Source organism: Rhea pennata, chromosome 2 (genome assembly GCF_028389875.1).
Source record: "Rhea pennata isolate bPtePen1 chromosome 2, bPtePen1.pri, whole genome shotgun sequence".
Taxonomy (NCBI): Eukaryota; Metazoa; Chordata; class Aves; order Rheiformes; family Rheidae; genus Rhea; species Rhea pennata.
The window spans coordinates 139690470-139708053 of record NC_084664.1 but is presented as its reverse complement, the minus strand read 5'-3'; the positions used below and the strand labels follow the sequence as shown (position 1 = coordinate 139708053).

Here is a 17584-nt window from a genome sequence, read left to right as displayed (position 1 = left end):
AGATTTCAACTTACATATAGGTAATGTGCCAAACACAGCTGAAGAGATACCGAGGAAGAAGGATTCTTGCCAGCGTAAGACTGTCTTATCTACTTGGTGTTACTTCAAAATGTCATAAAGAGTTCTTTTACTGTTTTTATTCCAATCCATCCAAAATGTAGAGATCTTGAAGTTACTGCAGGCAAATTTTGCACTAATTGATCTGGTAGGCATCTGGAAAAGGAATACAATTTTTAGGAAAATAAAGAAGATTTGAACTTCTAGAGAGGCTTACTGCTAAATCACAGAAGGTTCCTATTGTAGCAGACTACATTTTTGAAAGAAATAAGTGTTGAGCAGGAAGCTGGACTAGATGATCTCCTAAGATCTCTTCCAGCTGAAATTATTCTACATTTTTGTGATTAAAATTTCCATTTAATGCACTGAAGTTCAGTAACTGAGTGTGAATATTTCCTAACTGCGCAGGAAGTACTGTGATGGGAGTTCAGATACTGAACTTACCTTTTCTGAAAATCAGACTTGGTGTCTTTTAGCACAAAATTATCCTTCCATCCAGATCACAGTAAGCTGTATAATGGAACAGCATGACAATGCTTAAACTTTTGAAAATTATCCTTATTGCTGTTATTTAGACAGCTGCAATATATTATTATTTGTAGCCATCAGGACAACAGATACCAGAAAAGCTAGTCTCTTCTTTGTATTGTCATCTGCTATTCTTGAGTTTTGCCTATTTTTTTTTTTTAAAAAAATAGTATTAGGAATACTGAAATATTTGTGTGTAGTGTTACGCTAGACAAAATATCAAAGATGTGAATCAATTATATCTTGAACATGGGGACATTTAAGCAGGCTGAATATATGAATCAAGGACTTATGAGCTTGTGAACTTTCAGAGCCAGTTTAGATTTGGCCAAGCTAGTGCTGAGATGGAACTAGTCTGACCTGCTTCGCCTACAGTGTTCAGCATTGTATTGACATTTCTTCTCTTTCCTTTGGCCTTTTATTAAAGAGCTGTCCATTACTGAGAAAAGTTGTAAGTTTAAAATTTGCTCTTCTGTTAGAGAAAGTTGTGTGAACTATGTGGTGGGCACCTCAGCTGCCCAAGAATATAATAATATTGCTTGTTTTAATTGTTGAAAGTGAGGATTGCCATCTTGGCAGTAATTTTATTAGTATGTGCCCTCACAGTACTGAAAGATCACTATGGAAATCTATACAGAGATCCTCACTTGGAATATACATGTGTGTTTTCTCTAGGCTTTGTTTTTGTAATCCTTAAGGGCATTTATATAATATAGTTATTCTTAATATTTCAACACAGATAAAATTATAAAAGTAAATATTCAATATGTTTCTAGAATTTGTTAGGTATACATTTTATTGGCATACTAGGCTATAACCTCCTGTTGGCTAGCTATTATACAAGTATATTGAGAAACATGCTTTCTCATGCCTGATCATGAGCATTTTCTGTTTTCTTACCTGACTTGCTAGCCTTTGTTTTGACTTTGTCACTATGTAGTTGCCAACCATAGTTGCTTTGTGCAATGAATTTAGCTTAACTTTAATTTATAAATTTGATACTGAAATAAAACTAAGAGAATTCTAAAGGTGTTAATTATGCTATTAATCTGCTTAGTTACTTTGTTCTGTTAAAACATTTGTTGTTCTAAAGACATGTCTATCTCTACACAGTTTTATTTCTGCTTTCTCCCATCATGTAACCCTTGCAATGTAATCATCCCTAGCTTAATCAAAGCCATACAGTGCTACGCCACACAACTGCATTTTCATTGACAGAATTCATCATCATTAGACTACTTGTACAATCCAGTTAGGACATAATACTCTATAGTATGAGTCATGATGTGCACCTGCCCATGTCTGCCTTACAGGTCATCATGAAAACCCCTTGTGTTTTTAATTGGTACCACAATGAATTGACCAGAGTGAGAATAATTCATGCTGATCCACAGGCAGTATGATAGATCAAGATCTGAATTGCTGACATGGCCTTTGCCAGCAAGATACTACTGCTGATGACTCTAGTAAATTTTAGGATTTGCTGCAAGCTAAAGAGAGGACCAAGAACATTTTAGGGGGAATGAGGTGAGCTTTCTGTCTTTGTTACTATTTTGACTGAAACATCTTCACAGGGCATGTCCAGTGAAGTAATGCTACTTAGTACTAGAAATCACAGTAGATGTGTGAGCGTGAGAGTCATGAGATGTAGCTGTCATGTAGTTCAGTGCAATTGTTTGCTATTAAGAGCCAAATAGACCCTCCTGGCAAGAAACACAGAGGCAGATATCCAAGAACTGTGAATGTTAGATCATAAATCTAGGAAGTTTTCCAATAAATTGACACTTGGGTCTTGGTTTTGGCAGCCTGTTTTATTGACTGGTCACAGTAAATCAAGAGGAATGTCAATTTAGATTGGATGTGGATTGTGTTTCATATGGGCAGTTGAGGGGTATGCTCAGTTCCTGAGTCAGAAGCAGAGACAGGTTAAAAACACATGAAACTCATTTTGTAGCATTCAATTGTGACTATTAGTTATGTCAGTAATTGGATATAACTGCCAGATGAAAATTCAGTCTATCCTTAGTAACAAAAGATCTGAGCTTGCATGCCTGAACAGGATGCCATCAGTGTATGGGACAGCACAGAATTTTGGCCAGATCAGTGTCAAGTGAGTTAGACTTAGCATGTGTAAAAACCTGCTTGGACTGTTAAAGTATGCCAGTGATTTGGATTGTGCAAAAACAGAGAGAAAAAGTCGTTCTGGTGGGTTCTGAAGAGCTGGTTGGGTAGAATTGCCTGAAAAGTGAACAAACAATCCACGGAGTACTCCGGATTGCTTCAGCATTGTGTACTTCTGTGCCACTGCATAGAAGACACATCAGAGAACATAATTTTAAATCAGATTTTTTTTTCTTGTAGCCTTTTTTAATATGGTTTGCAAACAATCAATTTGATACTTTCAGAAATTTGATTTCCTGTCCACCTTTGTGTGTATTTGCAGGTTTAGATATGCCAGTTGTGACCAATAATATAGGGTGATTTGAGGCTTGGTTTTAACACAAGAATCATCTTTCACTGATAACACAGTTGAATGCATCTTTCATTATTAAAGTTGCTTAGGTAAGACTAAGTTGGCCATGCTTGTATGCAGAGTGCTTAAGGAGGATGAAGATGCTTAAAGAGCTTGTGTGGAACATTCTCTAATCTACAGTGACATTAGCATGTAAAGTTTCTTCACCATGAACATTTTGTGGCAATTACAGCTACAATCTTCTGGAAGGAACTGCTGTCATTTACCAGAAATGACCCTCTGTCCACAGGGTCTGTGCATTTGACTTGCAGCTTGATTACTGTGTCTACAAATTAACTTTGGTTGGAATCCTCTAGTTTAATTTTATTTTTAATCAAGTCCAGATCTAATGTTACTGCTTCTCAGCAGATGTGGCAGGCAACATTCAGCAAATCTGTTAAAAGTGCACTTTTAATCAATGTAAATTGGAAGCAGTTGTATTTTTCAGTATTGTCCACGAGAAGGAAATTCAGCAGAGTTGACTGCAAGGGGTGGTCATGTGTACTGTTTCTAGTGTAATTATTTAGACTAGTTAATTGTCAAGGCTCTTCAGTGAAAATAGATTAAGCCTATTAGCTAATATCTGTCCAGGGAGAGTGATTGCGTGTGGTGAATACATTATTCTTACTACATATAAAGTGATGATCCTTAATTTTAGCTAGGTTCTGGTAACTGCCTTGCCATCAATATTTGCTGACATTTTTACTAAAACCAAGCAAATGATTATATTCTGAATATATTAGTTCTGAATATATAGGATTTTCAGGGTTAAAGCCACCTTTTGCTTTAATTGAAACTGGTGAGAATGATGAAAAATTTATTGTCGTAAGGCTGAAGTGCTATTAATCAGAATTAATACTAAGGTAAATTTGAATCCTTAGTATTTACTCCCTTTTATACTTTATTGGATGATTTGGCAATTTTGTTTGTCTGTCTTAGCATTATCTGTAGGAAACTTGTTAGGATTTTCAGCCATATCTGCAGTTTGAGTTTACCTCTGTGGATTCTGTCTGGAAAGCTTCACTGGTGGGAGTTCTTCACACAGAACGTCCCTCTTTTTGCCAGAATTTCACCTGCAGCTGATGGCTTCATTTTCTGTCTGTGGGTCATGAAGAGAAATAGTCTCTGGGGTTACACTTACCCTACTAAATAAATCACTGCAGAAACCATTCTGTGGCCCCAAGGCCAAATGGCCTGTTGTGGCTCAATTCATGCCCACGTGCTAACCTGTTGCTCCCACTTGCTCCCTGCTCCCTCCCTAAAGGTGCAGGGCACGGGAAGTGAATAAAGCTGGGAAGGATGCGACCAGACTTCTGCCAGGGGACAGCCTTTGGCGCACTTGATCCCTCCAGCACTGCTTAGGCGTTCCTTGAGAAAGCCCAAGCTGCCACGGCCTGAAACTGTAGCAGGGAGCAAGTGAACAGCTGAGCAGCACGGACAGTCGCGGGCCATTACAGAAGCCTGTGCTTGGCCTTGTTTTACTGGCCAGCGTACATGTAGCCTGCTTGAAATTTGCCCCCTCGACTGGGAGGGCTGGGAGCCCACACGCGGTTGCATTCTGCGAGCCCTTCCGTTGGGATGTTAGGCACGGCGGTGAATTTTGAAGTAGTATTTACTATGCTGTTGCAGTTGCTCTTCTATTCTACTTTTATCTTCGCAACTTTTTAATGAAAATATCAGGGGAATTTGATAGGAGTGAAAGCACCATTTCGCAAATTTGTAGTTGATAATTTTTTTCTTCAAGTTATAGAATCCGCATCGTCTTTCATGTATTAGGACTTTATGTATAATTCCCTACACCATTATGTTTCTGAAAGGAAATTCTGAATTATTCCCATTGATACCAAATAATCCTCCCTCACAGAAGCGCTGTGTTTAAATGCTTGTTGAATATACTGTATAGAAGTGCTGACTTTTGTGAATCTTGACACAATACGCAATTACCTTCATTATGACTGTGGACCATTTATTATGTTGCTGGACAAGCCTGAGCATATTCTTCTTTGACTCTGTAGAGCTTCAGTCTCAGATTCTAGTCTCCATTTCCACCCGGAGTGAGGTACCAGAAACTCTGTGGTCTTGGGGTTATGCACCTATTTTAGAAAGCACGTTAACACAACAGGCTCGGCGGAATTTGATAACTGTGAGAAATGGTGATTGGGTAACTGGGGAATATGAAAATATTTTATTAGAAAAATTATATTTTTCTTCATATGGACACTCAGAGCAACAAATAAACCAAATATAAGGGCTTATTTGCATGTTTGCCCATTAAGCTTTTAATATTTTCCTAGAAGCTTTATTCTCTGTTCATCTCTAGGTGGGAGAAGCTTAGCGTCCTATCTCCAGCAGTGGTTATATCTCCATGAGCTTGTGGGAGTCTGGGTGATTCCCTGGACAAATCCCATTAACGCACCTAGCTGTACTTTTTCTTTTCTACAGGCAGAAGCCTTCTCAGAGATCAAGATATGTCCTTGTTTTTAGGCCTAGTGAAGTATTATTTGTATACAAGGAAATTTCCTCACCTCAAGAACTTTTATCCTAATTGTTTAAAGCTTTGTCTTCATTTTTGTTTTATTTCTTTAGTAACATTCTTTAAAATATCTTGAAGTACCTGTTAGCTATATACAGTGAGGAACAAGTACTATATTGAACTATATTGAACACATGCTAATGTTTGAGCATGTGAGTACACATGCTAACTTTTGAGTAGTTTCCAACTGTTTCTCTTTTGTGATTTCTTTTTCTTTCAGAAAGAACTTTCAGCTTACTGTAGCTAAGTAATTCTCATTTAAAATTACTTTTTTTATTTCTAACATTTCAATATGAAAATACATGGAAATTCTTTGAAGTGTTCTGATGGTAGCTTATTGTCATATTCTAAGTGTTAAATCAATCTCAAAGTTAAGTATGTTCAGTACTGTTGGTGAATGAACAAAAATAAATGGCATTTGCACTCTGGCACTGGAGGGTTACTTTTGCAAGGCTTATATTAAAAAAGTGATGCATTACTTGAAATCAGGAGAAGGGAAGGGTTGATGTTATTGGCAAAGGTGGGCTTGTGATGTGGATGATACATAGGGGTCCAGGAATATTTCTACAGCCAATACCTCTTCTAGATAATTTTATAAAACTCTTAAGATTCTCTCTTATTCTCTCTTACTTTTTTATTTTTTCAATTGTGATTTGCTGTTTAAAATGTAATTATAGATATATTAGCACTTAGAATAAATTCTCTTGTTGGATAAGTGAATATTTTCAAATATTTATATGAATTTGATACAGGATACTTCTTTGTAATCATGAATTTGAAGTCTTAAATCCTGTTTTTGCAGTTGTTGCTGGTACTGTTTTTTAATAAAAACTCGTTGTTTCCAGTTTTGTAAATGTAACTCAAGACATTAATGATCAAGTTTTGTCAAGCACCACCAGCCCACTGAAATCTTGCCGCCTTCATTTACTCTTCCCTCAGCTTAAAATTAAGCATAAGACTTTTCAGTGATGTTTTTATTTTTGTATTTGCTTATTGGCTTGCTGAGTGAAGCAGGACTAGAAAGAAACAACTGTTTGTTTTTTGATAATTTTTAAAGTGTATGGAGATTCCTAAATGAACAGTTGAATAGAAGCACTGTATAAGGAAATATATTTGCTAAGGATGATTACACTAGTCCTTTAATTGGCAAGAAATGTGCATATATATGCATAATGATGGATTTTAGATTTTTTTTTTTTAAGTAAAAGTGTATTTAGGATTTAGATATGTTATAATGGCTAAAGAATGAGATTTAAAGTTGATTAGCTGAGATCTTATCCTTATATTTCTTCACTTATAAATTGTTTTTTTATAGTTCAAAATTAAAGACAGTTCTTCAATCTCTGTTTATATGTGTAAGCTGTTAAGAAAAACTATGATATGAATCTGATACGAAGACAAAAGGATTTCTTCTTTTCTGTTAGTTTTCAGAGCTGCACTTTGCTGTGTACTTTAGTATGTTCTTTACAGATTCCAATATACTGAAATAATTTGACCTAGCAGAAATGGAGTTGGTATTACAGAATGCCGTCACTGGCTTAGTATTCTACTCCTAGAGTAGAATCTTCTCTTCCCATTCTAGGTATATTTGTAATACCCCAACATTTATTCTCCATATGCCTTGGATTTGGCTGTGTCCATGCATTACAGCAGGAGAATGTTATTTAGTGACATTGTATTCTACTGACAGTATCTTTTCTTCAGTATGTGTGTGTGATTTTTCGGTACATGTGGCCTTTAGACTCACCAGGGCTTTTCAGAGCTTTTTAGTGGTTAAATAGGCTTAATGAGACTCTTGCAGTGAATACACTAAGACTGAACGCTTAAATAAATATATCAATAGAATCTACTATGAAGTTTACAATGTTTTTGAGAAAGAATGATATAAAGTCAATTCCAGAGTCAACATTTAAGACGATAAATTTAGGTTTAACAATAATTGCAGTCTTTGAATTAAAAATAAATTTTATTCATTTTTTCAGACTTAATATAATAAGCTGATGCATTGCTTTAAATAGCCTCTGATACACTTTAAAATTATTTTGAGGTAGTTAGTGACATGACAATATAATCATGACATATACCTTCTGCTGTTTATGCAGGGTATATATGTGCAACATAATAACAGGTTTTTCTGTGACCTTGTTATTGATGATGATCTTGATCCACCTTTTGGTATATTAAAGGCTTTTCTGATAATGTGAAAAACATCCCCTTCCCTTCCCCCCAACTTCCTTTTGTTACTGTAACTTGTATCTTAAAGGCTATTAGAAGTGGCTTATGGTATACTTACAGGCAAAGAAGAATATAGTTAGGTGCCTTTGTGAATATTTCTAGTTTTATTGAAATTCAGTAATACAGAAATGTGGCCTCAAGTTCCTTGTAGTCTTGTATACTTTTTGATTTGTGCTCCGAGTTTTTCAATATTAAACAAATAACCTGTACATGACTATATTACTAGCTGCTAAAATGACTGTGTGACTTTTCCTCCTGTTAGAGGAACTGGCTTCTATCAGAGCTGCTACTGTTACTTCTGAAGCCATGATGGAAGCAGTTGCTTCCCGCAGGATTACCACAGTCATGACTCTTGTTGCTCTGATAACAGAAATTTAAGTGTGGATCTCTTAGCCATGAAGGCAGCAGCCTTCTTGCTCTTATTTGGTGGCATTGTGTCCTGTAGTTGACTGCAGTTTTCTGCACTAAGCATCAGCAGATTTTTGAGCCCTCCTGGCTCCTTGCGTTACCTGCTAATGGCAACCAAATGGCATGGTATGGCAGATTTAAAGGATTGATTTAATGGCTCTTGCTGCTGCTTCCGGGAGTGTGTCGTGGGGGAAAGAGAAGGGAGAGGGAGGGGGAGAAGCTACTGGTCTGTGTAGCAGGGTAGGCTGCTCTGTTTGTTGGAAGACAATTCCCCAAACCCTGCTCTGCTTCTGTGGCTGCAGAGATTGGATTACGCTGTAGTATCTTAAGCCATAATACAAAACTGGATTGGATTTACTGGATTTACAAAAGCTAGAAAAACTGTAACGCTTGCTTTGTTTTTTCTGCTAATAAACATAGATCTTTACTGTTTGGAGATTTATGGATGCATGTGGCTTTATTGACAGTAGCAGTTTGTGCTTTTACCAACCTCTAGTAGTTTTGGTGGTCTTGGTCATCTACAGTTGTTCAGTCACAGCATCTCTAAGTTCCAGCTGATTTCCCCCCTCAGGGCAACTGCTGTCTTAACATTTACCAGCATGGTCCTGGTAATTATTACATTTTCTTTGTCATTGCTCCTTTTTCCAAGGAACTAGTTCTCCTTGAAAGAAACAAGGCACACCACTAATAGTGGCTATGAAAGTGCTCTGCTTTTAGCATGATTTCCTCTGCACTGCCTTCATGAAACTAGTGGTTGCCTATAGGGTGTCTTTGCTTTTATCCCAAATTTCTAGCTACTTTTTTTTAATGATATCTTTTGATCTTTCATCACAGTTGTGTACCAAAATTTTCATGGTCTTATGATTTGGATCTCTTTGATGCACCTAAATGTCATATCGCTTCCCCTTCTCCTGTTAATACCCACAAGAAATGACAATAAGAGATTCTTAGACTCTATTAAAAACTGACAAACCTTTCTGCAGAAATAAACAAAAAATAGATGTGTGAAGTATAGGTAGCAAAAATGCCCTGATCACGCTTCCAAGAGGAGAGTTCTTATCTCTTGTTTTTTGATCCCCCCTCCCCCCAGCACCTTGGGGAAGTCTGAAGATGCAGTTCTTCAAAAATGCAACTTTATGCACCAGATTCAGTGGGCTGATGATGTATGTAAAACTAACCATATAAGCACATAAACAGAGCTAAGTGCTCATATGGTAGTCTTCTCAGAGCTGAGACTACGTTTTTATTCTTTCATAGATTGCTGATATTCAATATTATGACTTTTCCATGGTGAGTCATTAATGAATGATGAGAAAAGGAGATTTCTTCAAAGGAAGAAATAGCAATTATTGACTAACCTCTACTTGAAATTTGGGATTTTGGATCCATATGTGCCTTTAGGCTTTCCCAAAGTCAGTGAGGTTAATTTGATCTAAACTTCCTAAATATGTTTCTCTAATTCAGTTGCAGGTTTAACATATTCTTGCATTACTTACTTTAGCAGCCACTTTGGTTTATAATGTGCTCAAAAATAAGATTGAAAACTCCACCCTAGACTTGCTGAAACCCACAAGTCCTTTTAGCTCAAATTTGTTGCATTTTGAGGCACAAAGTTAGCCAATGACTGTGAAGGTAGGCAGCCTTCTCACTTTTTCTTAGAAACTTTTAATACAGTGGGCAGAAAGACTCATCTTATGCTTAGTATGGCTGGATTCAAGCCCAGGAAAATTAAGACTTTCCCATCCTCAAATTCCAGGTCTTTGTTTTTTCTTGCAGCCTTCAACATTTTCTCTTGGTGTCTCACAGCAGATAAAGTTACAAAAACCATCCCACTAAGGCCACTGCTTCTGACTTCATTGTGCTTCAAGGACAAGCAATATTACTTGCTTGTAATGATGTTTTTTTTTTAATGTCTAAATGTAACAAATGAGACAAATAATGTCTAATTGATTATAAAACAATCAAAATTATAAAGTTCCTAACATGTTATGTCCATACTCTTGCGTTCTTTGCTTGAAATGGAGTTTTCTGTGGAGTTTCTTCCTTTTGGACATTTGTTTGGTTTTGGCAATTATTTTTGTTACTGCAATGATCCATTTGTTTCTGTTTTGCTGTGTAAGTCTGGATTTGTTTGTTCCATTAAAATGCCCAGTATACTGAGAGTTTTAAAATTCCCCTTAATTCTCTAAGGCAGGTTGAAGCTTGCAGTTTGTCTGCTTTGTTTTGTTTTCATGATTGTTTCAAGGAAATTTCCAAAGTTCATGTCTGAATTACTCTACCAAGATTTTTTTCATCGCTGACAATTTCAAATAAATATTGAATATTTTCCTAAGCTAGGTATCTACTCTCAGCAGAAATGATGTCAAACAAACAAAAAAATCTTATACAGAAGTTAGTTTGGAATGATTGAGCTGTTCTCTTCTGAAGAGAAATAATTTTTCAGGAAGAGAATTAAACTTTATTTTGTTTATTCTGCAAAAATAGAAATGTAATGAATCTAAAAGTTAATTGTTTCCTCCCTTGAGGAGAATTGCATGATTAGTGACATTTGCTGCAGATGAGGAGCAAAATTCAGTTGCAGTTGCTGAAAATAATCTATGTAAGAGATCACATATGATATCAGGTGGCCTTTAGTGAATTCTACAGAAGAGGTTTCAAAGAGATCATTCTTGAAGTTGTTTTTGGAACAAAAATTTTCCAAAGTGGACTTTAATTATTATTTGTTAACAATAGCAAACTTGTTTCTATAGCACAAATAACTGTATGTTGCTGTCTTAAGGCAAGAAATGATGTCAGTGTATTTGAGTGTGTGCTGTGACTGCTTTTTATTCTGTGTAGTAGTAGCTTAAATCTTGCATTAAAAGAAAAAAATTCCAAGACTCTATTGGCTGATTTCCTTTTCCTTTCTTCTTCTCCCTGTGCTCCATTCTGAGTTTTGATATTTGTCATTAACTATACAGACAATTCTTATCTAAAATATTTGCTTAAATGGTAAGAAAAAGGATAAAAATTGTAATGAAGATTAAAAAAAAAGTGCTCAGTTCCTCTACTTTCTTTAACTTGAAAGTTCAGATTGCCTAAAAATATGAATATATTGTGTGTGTGCAGATGAAACTAATGTAAAATCAACATACATTTTATGTTTGCCTAAGAGGAAAGGTGTACACATGCTAACTGAAATTATTTAGGCATTTAAATTACATTCAGGTTCTTGTAAGACACAGTTTTTGGATTCTAGTAGCAGGTTACTGGTTTTGTTATTTTGGAAAAAATGAACTAATCGTGTTTTACTGTACAGGATATGAGTAATAACAAAAATTAAATTTTTGGAAACATTTTGCAGGTTCCAGCTTTGCAGTTGGGGACTCTATATAAACCTCTGTAGCCAGCTGTTCACCACTATATTCTTTCAATCACTCTGAGGTGTTGATTTTAAAAGAATGAGTTGCTGTTCCTAAAGTCTACACACTGAAAATATTTCATAGCAGACCTGTGAACTTGCATGGATTGGTTATACTGGTGCCTACGCATGGGTGTATAATAAGGACTAATGTTTTCATTCAAAAACAGTGAAAAAAAACATTTTCTTTAATGGCATGCCAGATTTATCCAAATATTTCAGCAAGTCTGTATTATAGTTTGTCAGCAAACTAGGTATAACCAAAGTGTACTTAAAAATCATTTAATTAGGACAGATTCATTTTCACTCCATGCCACTACACAGCAAGACTTACTTGTTCATATTTCCTTAAATTTATTCTGGAATTTGTCCAAGTTTGGCTTTAATGAGTAGCCTATCCCGCTAGTTACATTAGGATTTATTTTCCCCTGGAGAGAAGTGTTTGAATTGATAGTTTTTTAACCTGTTCAGTTAAATGAACATATGTTCAGAACTGCATCTTAACTCTTGAGCATAAAGGTTTGAGAAGTAATTATTTCTATTGTTGTTACAGTTTTAAAGGGCAATTTTTAAATAGTGGTTTTAGACTCCAACTATGTGTTGTAACCGTTTTAATATGGTGATGAGTTTTGATATGAAGTCACATTCATTTGCTTAACACAAATTTAATGATATAGTATTGAAACACAGATCTGACTTGGTTTACTGAAAAAAGTATTTGTACTTGTATTTTCACTTATTGCTTGAACATATCTCTTGGGTCATAAAACTTAGTTAAATATAGCTCAGTACCTTATTAGTGATGGATTTTCTGTATTAACAGGTGCAGTTTGGTAGCAACCTTGTATTTTAAAGTTCTTTTAAATGCATTATTTGTATTTCAAAACTATTATAATAAATTCTGAATTATAAATGCACTTTCATCACTAGCCAGGTCTAGTTAAAATTTCCTTTAAGCAACATTTGCTGCACACGTGGTAAAAAATGTGCCCCTCCTCCCTTTATGGCCTTGATTTTTTTTTCTATAAAAAGGATTTATTTTCTTCAACTTCCCATTCCCCTAAAGTTATCTGAAAAGGAATAGTACACTTTATTCCTTTGGGATTATAAAAGTACAATAAGCTTAAAATTTGCATACTGTTAAAAAATTATTTCCTACATTGTTATTACCCATAAGGGAATTTTTACACAAAGCTTTTAAGTTTCAAATTTAGCATAGTCCAGTACAGTAGCTATAATATATATATATATATATATATATATATATTTCATGAATAGTCAAACTTGTAAAGCAAATTTTTTTCCAATATCAGATTGTATGCTATTATCATAGGTCTTCAGAGAGCTCTCTACAGTCCATGAACTTGTTAACATGAATGTGTTATTTTAGAGGAGAAAATCGTGTAAAAGTGTTGGTCTTGAACTTTGCTGAAAAAGTTCTTCTACCTGCTCTCTCCCCTCCCAGTTGAACTTTAGGAAACCCAGCTTTTGAAATCTTCTGACACATTTTTCTGAAACATCTAATACTATAATAATATTCAGAATTAAGACAAAAATTAGAAAATATACTGTATTTGAAGACATAAAAGGAAAACGTTACAATGCACTTGTGCAGTGAGATGAGCAGTAAAAGATCAAGTTGAATGGCTTAAAGAAAGGAATGCCAGGAAGCGATCTGGTTGATGTCACCATGCAATGCATTTCTTTCCCTGTAATATCAGCAAAAGCCTTGCTCATGTTCATATCTAGTCTTTAGACTTCAGTTCTACATAAGAGAAAATTAATTGGATCATTTTTTTAATCTTGTTTTTTTTTTAAATCAGAATTTTATTAATTATTTATGTAGCATTTTTGTTTTGCAGTGAAGGAGTTTTCCTAATTATAAAATCATCTTATATTCTTCATTGCTGTTATTGATAAATTATAGACCTTGGATTTAAACAGCTCTAGCAAAGCAAGTTTTGCTGCTGACTTGGACCCCCATTAAAAAATGCCACCACATTGCAGAATGTCTGTGTTCTCTATGGGACCCAGAACTTTCCTTCTAGTGACAGTCTGGATATACGTGCATTCACACTAAGGGGCGAGTGAGCAGATGGAGGAGGAGATATGATTTGTCTGTGTTCCCACGGTATAGTGATTATCACAGGTCCCTGGTTTGTTATGTGGTAGAAATTGTCAGAATATGTTCAGGGCTGTTGGTTTCTTTCAGCTGTCTATCTGAGTTAGTTTTCTGTCTGTGTGTCTTCAGCAATTTTTCTAACTTTTTGCTTTGTCTCTCTTTACAGTAGTTCTGATTTTCTGACCATCTTATTTATTACCTGATTGCTTCTGAAATGTAGACAAAAATGCCTTTTAAATGATTTTCTTGCATCAACAGATATCAAACTTGTTTGGACGCATTCTTTTCTCAGGTGGCTATTGTACTATCTGGGAGAAGATAATGTTCTCCTGGGAAGGTGTGCTGTGCTTTTGAGCTTCACACTGAGAGACTGGAAGAGCTTCAGGAGCTTTGTCCAGATACCGCTTACCGCAGAGCTGCTGCAGTTTGGTGATGCCCTGTGCTGCCTGGCTGGAGTAGTGCTCTCAGTCAGTGAGGCCAGCCAGTGATCTGCTCAGGCACTCCAGAAAAATCTTTATATGGCCATCAGCACAAAAGACTGGTAGGACACGCTGAGTTCCTGCCAGCAGAACGAACTTTATTGTTCTCATTCTACCTAACCATTTGGCATCAGTGGCTGCTATGAAAAGAGTACTTTAATTTAAGACCTCTGCCAAGAAAGGCTTCTAATGAATTTTGTTTTTCCCAGCCAGAGGCTGTACTGATCCAGAACATTGCAGTTCTAAATTTCAGAGACTGATAGTTTCATTCAGACAGTTGACCTATGTTTTCTGCTATCTGAAGGAAACTCTTACTACTGGACAAGGCTGATGAGTTTTCCTTTCTAATTGTGAAAGGTTTTTAATGCATCCATGTTTTCTCTGCAAGTGGTGTTGGAAGCTGGAGGCACAGTTGTGGCATTTAGCTTCACTGAGTTGTAACTTGGAAGCAGTTCTTCTGCTGTGTTTCTTAGTGAGGCTGAAAAATCGTGGTGTAATGCTGAATATTATCTCAGAAGACTACAATGTCCAGTTTTACTTGTTCTTTGTTGTCTTTCTGTCTTCATGTCCGTTTTCTGAGACTCTTCCATGACAATCTTCTTTCATAGGAATCAACTTTTCATTCATTTAATTCTTTTTATTTTTAGTCTGAGGCAATGGTGTTGGCTTTTGTGGATGGGCTTTATCTCTCAAATTTAAATCTGCAGTGTAGACACCCACAGCTGCAATAATTTCTGTAATCTCCCTTTATAGGCAGTAGGCAGAAATAGGGAGTTGCAGAAAGCAGTTCAGTCTAAAATAATTGGATCTTTATAAGCTCTTTAAGTGCTGATTTCTTTCCTTTTCAGAGGGAAAAAGAAATTTCAGAAAATTTGAATTTTGAACAAATTTATTTTGTGCTTTAATAACTTTGCACAATTTAATAAGTAGCTTTTATTTCAGTAGGAGCACTTGGAAATTTTTTTAAATCAAATATTTTAAAACCAAGAGATACTAAGATGAAGATTTAAGTTAGTTCCTCATATTTTACAGGAAGATGCAAAATTTAATCATGTAGCAAAAGTCCTATATAGAGTCAATGTCATAAGTAGGATAAGCTCTTAAATGAGGAGTTAGTTTTTTTGAAAATGTGAAATTTTTAACAGATACACAACTCTGTCTTTATAGGCTAACTGCTTAAGTCTGTCTTTATAGGCTAACTGTTTATAGTTTGATATTCTATGATTTAAGGTTTTAAATTGTTAGTAGTATGCACCAAAATAATGATTTTTCTTTCCCTTCCCCCTCAATATTTTAAACAGGACCAAGCGAGCTCATGTTCCGCTAGCAGAATGCATATTTGAGCTTCCTAATTTGACAGTTCAAGCAACTAGAGCTCAAACCCTTCTGCTTCAAACTATTTATCAGAGCTGGTGTCATCCTGTTGGAAATGTCAGTTCTGTGGCAGTAAATGAAGCTTTGCTGAATGAGATTTTCCAAACTTCAGGTAAATAAGTGATTGTTTTTGTTAAATGTGTTAGATTAATGTTTTTATTATGATACAGAGCACTGCTAGTGAATGTGCATACAACTCTATCCTTTAAATCCAGGTTTTTACTTGCAGTAGTTAACAGACAGAATGTTTTTGTGTGCGTATGGGTATTTATAGCTTATGCTTAAAATCCAGGATGTAAGCTAAGCCACCAAGCTTCACTCCTTGGCACCAATTTCTGGATGCATTTAATTTTCCCATACAGGATAATTTTTCCATACTTCCCTCATTTGAAACATCCACCCTTGCTACCTTATATGGTGTAATGTTGTAACTTAAGATCATTCAAAGGTGAAGCTGTTGTACGAAATAAAAAATACTGGATTATTAAGGGCTTTATTAATCAAGGACATTTTGTGGCATACAGAGGTGGATTTTTTTTAAAAGGCTGCAGATGTTTCTAATCCAGTTTCCTAAATAAGTATTTCTTACATATTTGGAAACTGCTGAAGATATGCAAATCTCAGAGGTGCTGAGGTAAATAATGAAACTGGCTATGTGGTATCCTTCTGCAAATATCCTAGGTTTTTAGGAAAAAAATAAAGATTTATTTAGCAAAACTATTGATAAAATACTGAAGTTATCACCCATCTATACCGTCTGCCCACTTAAACGTTCTACTGAATCCGGGTGTTGATTAACTTGTAGGTAAGTTAGAATATGTTAGGTTTACTAAATTCACTACTATGGTAGCTTTACTAAGAATGAGTATTTTCCAGTATATTGAATGCTGGCAGGTCTTTCCCCCTTTCTTCTCTTTCCATTCCCAGAATGAAAATATTTATTTTGGCTAAAGTTGGGAAGTAAACCCATTCTACTTCCCTTCTGTTTTCCTTGTGTAGTATACAAAGCTGTTCCATCATTGTGGGTTTTTAATTAGGAGGGTGCGAAAAAAAGAGCTCATGAGTTTTTCTTCAGAAGCAGGGAGAGACTCTTGTGTTAGGATGTCACTAACAGTATCGTATTATGCAGCTCTGGAAAAAAAAAGTGTAAAGCATGCGAGATGGTACAAGTTTGCCAGGCCTTTCATTCTAGAGAAGTTATCCTTCCACTTTGGACCTTCCAGCCTTCCAGAGCAGTGATTCATTTAGAATCAGCATTAACTGGTTTTTTGAATTCCTCATTTTCCAAGATTGAATAGAATGAAGACTCACAGAATTGTGAAGAAGTTCCCAAATAAGAGCTTTAGAGCTTATAGCATCTTAACAGAAGACATCTAATAGCCAGGTTGTCTTGCTGTGCATTGGAGCAGTTTCTTTCTTTTGTTATGATTTTTTAGAATTGTTTCTAATACTGTCAAGATTTTATCCAGGGGTCATAGCTTCTGTGTTTGATATTGAATTGTACTCCAATGTTGTTCTTTTTTTTAAAGTTAAGATTCTAATTTAAATTAAGAATGAAAGGAACTCCAAAACTGAGAAATGTATGTGAGAAAATCATAATTCATGATTGTGAGATAGGTGAGTTGCCCAAAACATCTGAATCAGGCCCTCAAGAATTTTGTGAATTTCTGGCTAGAAGGTGTGGTAGTTCTTTGAGTTCTTTAGAATTCCAAATTCTTGGTATAATGTGCAGCTTTACTGCTGCACATAAACATCCAGTGATTTATTTTGTCTTATCCATCAAAGACTTATTTGAACCTTTTCTTTGTTTTGCATTATGTCAAAAGAACAGAAAGGACAATACTAGTGTATAATTTCTGTTTTGTTTCATGGAGTCAGACAGCAATGAGTCAGAGACTGGGGATGCAGTCAGGAGGCTACAGTCCTTTAGTTCCTT

General features: G+C 35.6%; 1 protein-coding gene across 14 annotated transcripts in view; it reads left to right on the top strand.

Moving 5' to 3' along the window:
- Nucleotides 1-17584, top strand: part of VPS13B (vacuolar protein sorting 13 homolog B) — a 460401-nt gene that overhangs the window by 86817 nt on the left and 356000 nt on the right. For 13 of the 14 annotated variants that reach the window (XM_062570474.1, XM_062570471.1, XM_062570467.1 and 10 more), the window contains one exon: nt 15576-15760. In XM_062570474.1, coding sequence (XP_062426458.1) covers nt 15576-15760 — 185 coding nt within the window. Of the gene's footprint in view, nt 1-2050; nt 2113-15575; nt 15761-17584 lie in introns of those variants that run through there. The other variant, XM_062570475.1, reaches the window with a different exon arrangement.